Source organism: Sinocyclocheilus anshuiensis, unplaced genomic scaffold, assembly GCF_001515605.1.
Source record: "Sinocyclocheilus anshuiensis isolate Anshui unplaced genomic scaffold, SAMN03320099.WGS_v1.1 scaffold2600, whole genome shotgun sequence".
Lineage (NCBI taxonomy): Eukaryota > Metazoa > Chordata > Actinopteri > Cypriniformes > Cyprinidae > Sinocyclocheilus > Sinocyclocheilus anshuiensis.
In genome coordinates, this window is record NW_015541031.1 from 165,598 (window position 1) to 177,313 (window position 11,716).

At 42.4% G+C, this 11,716-nt stretch overlaps 1 protein-coding gene across 2 annotated transcripts; it reads right to left on the reverse strand.

Annotated features, from left to right (window-relative positions):
* Nucleotides 1-340: 340 nt before the first annotated feature.
* On the reverse strand, nucleotides 341-11,540 carry LOC107690530 (protein phosphatase 1 regulatory subunit 21-like). Of its 2 annotated transcripts, none has more exons than XM_016488887.1 (8): nucleotides 11,350-11,537; nucleotides 10,959-11,051; nucleotides 10,240-10,461; nucleotides 9,257-9,292; nucleotides 9,057-9,173; nucleotides 7,345-7,443; nucleotides 7,142-7,270; nucleotides 341-528 (listed from the first exon to the last, which is right to left on the reverse strand). In XM_016488887.1, the coding sequence occupies exons 1-8, from the start codon at nucleotides 11,494-11,496 to the stop codon at nucleotides 499-501; spliced, it is 873 nt and encodes a 290-aa protein (XP_016344373.1). In that variant the 5' UTR covers nucleotides 11,497-11,537; the 3' UTR covers nucleotides 341-498. The 2 variants fall into 2 exon arrangements, with proteins under 2 accessions (XP_016344373.1, XP_016344372.1); XM_016488886.1 differs by lacking the exon at nucleotides 341-528 and adding an exon at nucleotides 6,573-6,726 and having other exon boundaries at nucleotides 11,350-11,540.
* Nucleotides 11,541-11,716: the final 176 nt, after the last annotated feature.

An 11,716-nucleotide genomic window follows, 5' to 3' on the forward strand; every position in this document is an offset into this window, starting at 1 on the left:
ACACTCACACAGACACACACAGACACACAGACACGCTCACACTCTCACACTCACACACTCACACACAGACACACAGACACTCACACTCACACACACTCACACACAGACACACAGACACTCACACACACACACACTCACACACAGACACACAGACACTCACACTCACACACACTCACACACAGACACACAGACACTCACACACACACACACTCACACACAGACACACAGACACTCACACTCACACACACTCACACACAGACACACAGACACTCACACACACACACACTCACACACAGACACACAGACACTCACACTCACACACACTCACACACAGACACACAGACACTCACACACACACACACACACACACACTCACACTCACACTCACACTCACACACACACTCACAGCCGTGGGTTCCTCTGGAGATCAGCTGCTTCCTGTCACATGTCTGGTGTTTGGTGTGGGAATGTTCGCCGTCACTGAGACAGACGTCCACATTATCGGCTCTTGTTCTTCTTTGAGTTTCCCTGCAAGAGTCCAGCAGAACAGATTTCACTCAATGCCACATTCAAACATCACTTTGGAGATTTAGCAAAGTTTCATTATTACAAATAATCACAACAGTGTGTCTATTAGGGCTGGGTATTGACACAAATTTGTCACAAAAACGAGAGCGCATCCAGAACCACGGTTAAGTCCCAGGACGGGATCGGGGATTTAGTGACCAGACACAACCGTCTCGCTCCCATCACAAATCGACATATCAGGAACTTATCGTTCCTGAATCCAGCCCCACATGACATGCTGAGATAGCCGAAAGATAGACCTTTACTGTCTCCATTTATGACCATACAGAGAGCGTATGGAGGCTGCCCTCGCACTCTGAACTGTGTCAATCGCGTTAGAGGGTAACAGAGAGCTATCTTGTGGGGTGTGGGATGAAATATCTCCTCATTCGCCTGAGAAAGAAGGTTTCTGCGCAACGGGAGAGGCCAGAGTTGGTCATAAAGAAGTGTAATTATCTCCGCTATCCACAATTTCCCTGGCCAATACAGTGCAATCAGAATCAGTGAATGTCTGAACTCCCGTACTCTCTGTAGTGTTGGCCCAGCGGGGGAAAACAATGTGTTTGGCCACGGGTGGGCTAGAGCATCCACACCCAACAGTGCAGCTTCTCTCACCAGGGAAAAGAACAGAGGGCACTGCGTGTTTCCGCGTGATGCAAAGAGATCGGCGGCAGCCTGTCTGGATCTCTGCTGAACTGAATCACCAGCTGCGGGTGAAGTTTCCATTCTCCGTACAGGGGCTTCCCTCTGGACAACAGATCCACTCCCGTTCATTATTCCCGGCACATGTGTTGCCCGTAACGACAGAAACAGAGTGCTGATCCACATAATCCCCCCCCCATCTTTTTATATAAGCCACCACCGTATGAAATCCCTGAAGGAAATGAACAAAGCGGTTTAAAGCTAGGCACAGTGTTATTGCATTTGAGAAGGAGACCACACACCCCACTAGGGCGGTTAAAAAAAATTAGAATTTCGAATATTCGGCGAATTTAAAATAAAAATCCACATTCGAAAAATGTAAAAACGTTGCATTCGAATTTTAGGTGTGCGTTAAAGGAGGCAGCTTTATCAGCGGCGCACGAGATGCGATGACGATGTTAGTGTCGTTGCATTTTAATGTTTTTGTTAGCCTATCCAGTTGAAGCCACTAGATGCGGCGCTGCTGCGTTGTTAATGCACAAAAGAGCCACATGTTTAGAAATCCATGTAAAATGAATGCAAGTTCAACTTTGAAAAAACATATCTCGAGACTTTATAGCGGGGTTTTTCCCCATCCCACTGCATCTCATGTTTTTAAATGAAAAATGTACTCTGTGTGATTGGTGTTCGGCCCTTTGTATTAAACTATGCTTACATACATGATGCTGTTTTGTTTATAGGTGTTTAAGCAACTTAATTATAATTGGTTTATAAACATTATTTTAAACATTATGCACTTTTTTTCACAGATAGTTGCGTTACCTGATGTTTGAATAAACGTGCATTAGTAATATTTGCTCGATGCACCCTCTTGTGGCCTCAGGAGAGAAGCCAAAAGCTTTTCTTCACCCTAACTGAAGTCATGCATTTTAAATTAGAATATAATTCGAGTTTTGATAAAATTGAAGTAAAAAATTCGAATGTAGTTTTTCAGCCATTTTCACAGCCCTACACCCCACACCGTTCTGCCTTCGAACACCGGCCCCCGGCCCCCAGAAAGCGTCACATCCGTCGTCACCACCTTTCTTAGAGTGACTGGACCTGACGCAGTACCCAGTGGTGTAGAGCCCTTTCTGTGCGGCTGAGCCGGCGTCCAGTGCTGAAATACTCTCATCCTCAACAGCCCTAGAGGAATTACGGCCACTGTAGAGGAACCCATCTCCCTTTCTGAGAAAGAGAAATGCAGCGGTGGAATGACTTGATGCGTTCTTCAGACAAGAACGCTGCACTGAATTCAGTCTGAGACCCAGACAGTTTATCTCCTGAGTGGGGAGTAAACGGCTCTTCACGTGATTCTCCTTGAACCCCAGGTTCATAAACAGCTGAATGGTAAATCGGATAATGGGTCAGTTTCTTCACATGGAAGAAAGCAAGAACGACGCAGCAGCAGCAGGCAGGCCGCTGAAGTCTGAAAGACGTGGTGCTTTTGCAGCGGATCATGTCTGAGGGGTTCCCATAGTGAGATACCAAAGAGAACGGCATTTATTGTTTGAATATTGTAATAAAATGGACAAAATTTGAAATCTGAGACTTAGTTTCATATCAAAAGTAACAAAGCACAAAGCTTATTGCCATTTATTAGATGGGAGGCGCGCTACAATGTTCCATTCATTATCTGAAAACAGGCTAGACTAATCGATTCTTGGGATTTAAGAATCAATATCGTTTCACAAAAATGAGAACTGATTAAAATAAAGAAATCAATATTTTTTACCCAGCCCTAGTTTCTACACTGACAAACAGCATCATCAGCAGCAATATAGTGTGTTTCTGAGAAGAGTTAAAGGGATCATTCAGCCAGAATGTATCACTCTGTCTTCACTGACTCATCCTCATGTTGTTCCAAACCTGTATGCGCTGCTGCGTTGTTAATGCACAAAAGAGCCACATGTTTAGAAATCCATGTAAAATGAATGCAAGTTCAACTTTGAAAAAACATATCTCGAGACTTTATAGCGGGGTTTTTCCCCATCCCACTGCATCTCATGTTTTTAAATGAAAAATGTACTCTGTGTGATTGGTGTTCGGCCCTTTGTATTAAACTATGCTTACATACATGATGCTGTTTTGTTTATAGGTGTTTAAGCAACTTAATTATAATTGGTTTATAAACATTATTTTAAACATTATGCACTTTTTTTCACAGATAGTTGCGTTACCTGATGTTTGAATAAACGTGCATTAGTAATATTTGCTCGATGCACCCTCTTGTGGCCTCAGGAGAGAAGCCAAAAGCTTTTCTTCACCCTAACTGAAGTCATGCATTTTAAATTAGAATATAATTCGAGTTTTGATAAAATTGAAGTAAAAAATTCGAATGTAGTTTTTCAGCCATTTTCACAGCCCTACACCCCACACCGTTCTGCCTTCGAACACCGGCCCCCGGCCCCCAGAAAGCGTCACATCCGTCGTCACCACCTTTCTTAGAGTGACTGGACCTGACGCAGTACCCAGTGGTGTAGAGCCCTTTCTGTGCGGCTGAGCCGGCGTCCAGTGCTGAAATACTCTCATCCTCAACAGCCCTAGAGGAATTACGGCCACTGTAGAGGAACCCATCTCCCTTTCTGAGAAAGAGAAATGCAGCGGTGGAATGACTTGATGCGTTCTTCAGACAAGAACGCTGCACTGAATTCAGTCTGAGACCCAGACAGTTTATCTCCTGAGTGGGGAGTAAACGGCTCTTCACGTGATTCTCCTTGAACCCCAGGTTCATAAACAGCTGAATGGTAAATCGGATAATGGGTCAGTTTCTTCACATGGAAGAAAGCAAGAACGACGCAGCAGCAGCAGGCAGGCCGCTGAAGTCTGAAAGACGTGGTGCTTTTGCAGCGGATCATGTCTGAGGGGTTCCCATAGTGAGATACCAAAGAGAACGGCATTTATTGTTTGAATATTGTAATAAAATGGACAAAATTTGAAATCTGAGACTTAGTTTCATATCAAAAGTAACAAAGCACAAAGCTTATTGCCATTTATTAGATGGGAGGCGCGCTACAATGTTCCATTCATTATCTGAAAACAGGCTAGACTAATCGATTCTTGGGATTTAAGAATCAATATCGTTTCACAAAAATGAGAACTGATTAAAATAAAGAAATCAATATTTTTTACCCAGCCCTAGTTTCTACACTGACAAACAGCATCATCAGCAGCAATATAGTGTGTTTCTGAGAAGAGTTAAAGGGATCATTCAGCCAGAATGTATCACTCTGTCTTCACTGACTCATCCTCATGTTGTTCCAAACCTGTATGCGTTTCTTTCTTCTTCTGAACACAAAAGAGTGTGGGGTAATCAAACAGCCGCTGGTCCCTATTGAATTCCATACTATGGACGTCAATGGCTACCAGCAACTGTTTGGTTACACACATTCTTCAAAATATATTTTTCTGTCTTCAACAGAAGAAAGAAACTCATACAGGTTTGAAACAGCATGATGAGTAAATGAGGACAGAATGATGATTTTTGGCTGAACTCTAATAGTAATAATGCTCATCACTACAACACATTGTTATGAGACGAACAAAGCCTTCTGGGTTCCATAATTCTCGATATCACCACATAACCGATTAATAACAAATTATACAACTACTGTAAGTATATCCAGCTTTACCTGCATACATACTAGGGCTGCACGATATATCGAAATTATCAAAATATCGCAAATGTAAATATCGCAATATGCATATCGCAACGGCGTGCGATACCATTATTATTTTAATAATAGGCTACTTAAATCAAAACGTTGCAAAAGGTCAAATTTTTAGTTCGACGCATATAGCAGAGAATTGCTTGACGTTAAAAAGTTATTAAGTGCAATAAGTTGCAGAAAACAACTCTTTGCCGTCTCGTCTTGCTGTCTGACTCACACCTGAAGCGCGCGCCAGTGTTGCCAGACTGGAAATGTTCAAGTATCGTACCAGAAGCTCAAAATTATCGTATTTGGAAGAAAGTCATCATACTCAAGTCAAACGTACAGAATACAGCTATTTATCTAAACCAACAACTTTTTGACATGACCTGCAAATTACCTGCAGATATTGAGGGAGTTCTTGCCGTCATGGACCGCAACATGGTGCTCGTTGGCTTTAAAGCAGGGCACCCTCCTGCATTCTTAACACACTCTGAGGTGTGCACGAGCGCATTTAGAGTGTCTGTAATGAGCCGATTTCGGGTATGGATATAGAAGCCCTATGACTACAACTACCATCATTTGAACTGTCATAAAATTATGAAATTATCGCACATTATGGGATTTTTTTCATTACTGATCGTATATCGTACAGAGGTCAAAATTATCGTACAAATAAGATAATTATCGTACGTCTGGCAACACTGGCGCGCACAAGCCGCATCTCACACAGCGTATCTTCTGTTCTGCCGACGTGTTTCAGACCGAGTTGATTCGTCTTTCGCATCTCCTCATGTTTGAACAGACACATACACACAGAAGTATGTCAATAGTACCCGTCTCGACGATCATTCTCGTAAACGCAGTCGGTTATGTTTTAAATGAATGTAAACAGCTGAGAAAGAAATCAGATGTGTATCATTATACTGGATCCGTGCAGTCGGATTTAAAGGGACAGCGGCCTATAAATACCTGCTGCTGAATATGTCACTAATGTTAATCAAACAACAAAACAGCTATAACAAAGATTAATCTAAATTTAATTCATACAGTGAACACTATGCAGTGTTATTTTACACTTAATTATTAAATTTCTGTATCTGAATACTACTGTTTATATTATCTATTCTTGTAAATTGTGTATTTCTTTTTTTTTACTGACTGCTCACTTGCCTTTAATCATGTTTGAACTTTCTCAGACTATAGTTTTTGCTGTGGTATGAAGAAGTACTTAAAGTGTGTGGAAAGCAAAGTCACAATGATATAAAATTAGTGTCATTCATTTTTTTGTCATTCACATTGATGTTAAAATGACATTTTCTGATTTGTGACTACTTTTTATGTACTGCTAAAACACTGCTGGTCACTTTCAGAAGTTGTAGTGATTCTTTCTTTTCCAAGAAAGAATGTGAAACAAATTGGTTATATAATTTTCATTTTAAAATATTTTAAAATATAATTTAAATTGATTTTACACACTTTAAGCAATATCGTATCGCATATCGCATTTTTCTTCAATATCGCACAGCCCTAATACATACTGTATATTCACATAAAGTGATAGATATACTATACAGCCAATCTCAACTGCATGATTTCTTATTTCATCTCAAAATGTAAGCTACGATATTACCCGGCGATGTATTAAAAGTCAGTCAAATATGGATGCTGGAGTCTTAAATCTTTAAAGAGAGGCCAAACAAACAAACAAACGGTGATGGGTTTGAGATCTAGCTTGTTTCCAGACTGATAATGTGGAGGATGTAGAAAATAAGTCATGTTGGCTGCTCAGTTTCATCAAATTCTCCAGTGAGGAGGAAACTGAGGTCTGAAACACAGTATTTTATAGCATTATTGACTATAGTCTCTTACATGTCTAAAGAAAACAGAAAAACAGGATTCCTCGTGTCACGAGCTCAATCTGAGAGCACATGCTGAACTCCACCGAAAACCATCTTGCACACAGTTTGACAAATCTTGAAACTCCTATTTTAACAAATTCACACAGCAGCTGAACAGCTAAAAATGTTTAGCTAAAAGAGTTTATGTCCTGTAACATCTGCATTCGTTTCCATTCAACTGTCACACATTGCAGCTATCCCTCATAAGATATCAATGAAGAAAGAGTTTTAAAATGAAGAAATCGAAGCCATATTTGAGAGCTAAAATGACCCCGGGACACAGTGCCACGACTGCATGTGGATGCTAAGGACTGAAGCGCTGTGCTAATGTTGAGGTCTGACCTTGGAGGCGAGCTTGAGCGAGTCGATCTGGTCGCGCTGCTTGCTGAGCGTGTCGTTCATGCTGCACAGGTGGTCGCTCATCATGCTCAGCTGGTCTTCATAGCTCCTCTTGGTGGTGCTGAGCTCGTCCTGAAGCACAGCAGAGCGTGTCAGCCAAACACAACACCACACACTGAGTCAGGAGAGTGCTGCTCTAGCCATACCTGCAAGCGCGTGGTGTTCTGATGAGCCAGCTTCAGCTCCTCTGTCAGCGTCTCGCGGGACATCTCTGCCATCGCCAGGCGTTTGGCCACAGCTCGACACTGGAAGAGACATGATGACCGCTTCTGATCACCTCAAATAAAGCAGCATGTGCTGAAGCGTCTGCGTCTCAATACATGAGAACGTGAACACAGGAACACACTTCATCTCCAGAGCTGCTCTGAGACTCACTTCAGCAGCTTCAGTTTACTTTGAGAAAAACTACCGGCAGATACAGACTGAAACTGAAAGATCTTCACGACAACCTATTCAAATAAAAGCTGAAGGAATTATGACAGAAATATATTACTATTCTATTCTAAAATGTACTTCTCAAAGTAATAACAACAATATTAATATTGTAAAGGAATATCATACAACCAAGATATTTTTTCATCCATGTTGAAATTTATACACTTCTGCTGTGCTGCATCTTATGTGACCAAAACTAAAAATGCAGAGTTTTGTAGTAAATTAAGTGATCACATTTTAAAAGATCAATGAAACTGCTAAAGTTGTTTTAATTAATTGCATTCATTTTACCATTTTTTATGATACATTTGTATTGAATTATAAAACAGAATCCAGGAAAAAATAAAATAGAAAACAGAATTGAGGGGAAAATAAAACAAATTTCTTTGGGCCTTAAATCAAAAGGTATCTTACTCAGTGAACAGTTTACATTCATTCTCAAGGTCTAACAAACTTGTGGAAAGCTTTTCCTTCCCCATCAATGGTAAATGAATATCATAATAAATATGGAAAAAAATGATCATAATGTTTGGCCATATGGCCTCAGCCCTACTGATAACCCACATCAGACTCTGTGACAATGGCTATTTTCCACTTAAAACTACTACTTTCTGAGTATTGTTTATTCTCATTTAGGGTTCGGTTAATGGTCTTTGATCGCTCAGTCATTTCCTTGAGTCTCTGCAGCACTCATATATGATCACAATATAAACACAACACATCTAGATCTGAATGCAGACGATCTCAGATATCATCCGGCTCTAAAAGGGCAGAGAAACTGTGCATGACCAAGATCATTTTTAAATGTGTTTTCAAAGGAATAGCATCTGTTGAATGCTTGCATTTACTGAAGGTGTTTTAATGGCTCCTGAGGTCTGCCGGCTGAAGTGTGTTGTGATTAGACTTGTGCCGGTTTTCGGTAATGCGATATATCACGGTAATGAATATGCACGATATTGTTATCGTGGGCACTTCTAAATACCGTGAATAATTATATATTACAAGTTATTCAGAATTTTGAATGCATTTTAAGAATACTTTTCCCATCAACTAGTCAAATTGCACAACACGGCTGTATGCTGCGTGAAAGACGCCTGCGCACTCTGATGTAAACAAGCGGACGAGAAGCACATGGCGGAACATGTGAGAGACGCTCTGGATGAAAGCGCACTTTCACTCTCTGACAGCAGATGACGCTAAACTGCAGAAATAATAATAATAATAATAATAACTCATTTACCCTGTAAACAAAGCAGCTGCTCTACTTTCTGTTTCTGAATCGTGTTTAAATGATTTAAACAGCCATTCAGATTTGTGTATTTGCTATGATGTTCATCACAGCGCCAAATACTTAAATATTTATTAGCAATTAATCGCAACATGAAAATTTGATACCGGCATATCCCTAGTTGTGATGACTGACCTCAGCGTGGAAGTGGACGGCTTTACTGTCACACATCTGCAGCTGAGAGGTGAGCTCTGACACACGGCTCATGTAATGATGCTTGATCAGATGTTCACGAGACTCCTGATCTGCAGCCTACGGCACACAAACACCTCATGATTCATATTCATACAGTATCACGGAGTGTGCAGATACAGTTAATGAACATGAATACATACACTCTCGCTGCAGGGAGTGATGGTCAGCATCCCGATCTGACAATACAGACACATCAGAACACATTACAGACAGTAATATCTGATAACAGATTATATAACCCGTACTGCATACCCCAGTTTTAAACAAAGTTCAGGTTACATGAAGTTATAATCTACAGTAAAAAAACACCTGCCACAAAGTAGTAGTACACGTGAACTCTATGACACACACTGGAAATATGAACGATTTAAAATGAAAATGAGTTTTTCTGGGTTCTCCTGATTCAGGAGCTCATGTCTGTGATTGTGACACTCCTCAGAGCACAAACTCCACTAGAAAGGTGTTCGCCCTTTGAACAACACGCCGTCTGCTGTGCTAAGCGTCGCTCCTGCAGAGGACTGTGTATAATTCTCCCGCTGATGCCGTGATCTGATCATGACCTGTCGTGATTTAACTGCCGATGAATCTCTGCCTTTGTTTATTTGAGGTATCGTCAACTTGTTACTTCATGGTTTTTGTACATGATTTGTTCTGTTTGGATTTAGAGGTTTGAATGGAAATGCACACAATCCACAATAATGAAAAACCACATTTTCAAAATCGTTTCTTCTGATCTGAATATGGGTCTATGAACTTGTATTGTGCTTGGATTTATTGTAATGCTGAAATCGGTGTATTGGTGTTTAGTGCATATGAACTCGTATAAATGCCCTGAATGAATATGTGAATATATTTAGTTTTGCTTGCTTTTGCTCATTAATGGTCAATGGTACTGAATGAAGAAAGAACAGGATTTTATGGGGATTATATAAAAGTTCTGATTAATTGTATTGAGTAGATTCCAGTTTAAACTATAAACGACTGAATAATTCATTGTAAACTGTCTGGACGCTACCAGGCCACGCACCTCTTTAAAATACCAAACCATCAGGACACACAGGAGTGTTTGAGAGCAGTCACTGACCCTCTGATCCACACATGAATGTGTGTGTGTCTCACTCACCACGCTGCTGTCCTGAAGGGGCTCTGGAGCGTCAGCACACTCGGGATCAGGGCCGTCTGCGGCGCTGTGTGTCTCTGCTGGACCTCCGGTGGTGATCTGAGCCTCCAGCTGAGCGATGCGCTGAGTCTCCTTCTGCAGACGCACCTGCCCCAGCTGAGCCTCCAGCAGCCAGTGCTCCTTCTCCTGCTCCAGACGAGAGATCTTCTCCTGACTCTGAGCCACCTGACGAGCACACACACCGTCAGCACACACACCGTCAGCACACACACGCGCACACACACACACACACGCGCGCACACACACACTTCACACACACACACACTCACACGCACTCTCGCACGTACACACACGCTCACACACACACACTCACTCACACTCAGTCACACACACACACACTCACTCACTCACACACTCACTCACACACACACACACTCACACACACGCACGCACTCACACACACGCACACAGACGCACTCACTCACACTCACACACACACTCACACACACGCACGCACTCATACTCACGCACGCACGCACGCACACACACGCACGCACACACACTCGCACGCACTCACACACTCTCACACACACGCGCTCTCACACGCGCTCTCTCACACGCGCTCTCACACGCGCTCTCACACTCTCACACACACTCTCACACACACTCACTCACACACACACACCGTCAGCACACACACACACACACTCACACACATGTACCTGCTGCATGAGTCCCTCTCTGCTCTCTGTAGAGCTCGTCAGGACGTGTCTGTTTGCTAAAGCTTCTCTGTACGGCACAGACTCTGAACGCACCTGAACACACAACAACGCTCAGTCAAGTGAACAATACAACGACTCAATTTACTGCATCTGAAGGACTGGACTGCACAGAGTAGGACTTGAGGTCTGAACTGCATGGGTTTAGAGTCCCACTCTGATCTCTCTCTCCCCCAATGAGATGAATCATACTTTTCAGGTCAGAAACTACGAAAATCTGGATAAATCTGGAAAAATCTCATCCCTGTTTGTGGGAGTCTCCTAATTCACAGTCTGTCCCACAGGACTGCAGAGCTCAGACGTTCAGACGTGTGTGTGAGTGAGTGGTGAAGACCTTTCTGATGGTGCTCATGTAGGTGGCAGCACGTCTCTTGTTCTTCATCACGCTGTCGGCCTGCAGCGGGTTCATGAAGCCTCCTCGTGGACTGTAGCCGGGACACGACGCCAAGAAATCCAGGCTGTTGCTGAAGAAGGTGGCCATCTTGAAGAGATATAATTATGACTGAATGAACAGAAGCGCAGGGGTGTGTGAGTGAGTGAGTGAGTGAGTGAGTGAGTGTGTGTGTGTGTGTGTGTGTGTGTGTGTGTGTGTGTGAGTGAGTTTTGTGTGTGTGAGTGAGTGAGGAGTGAGTGTGTGTATGTGTGAGTGAGTTTGTGTATGTGTGTGTGAGTGAGTGAGTGAGTGAGTGAGTGTGTGTGTG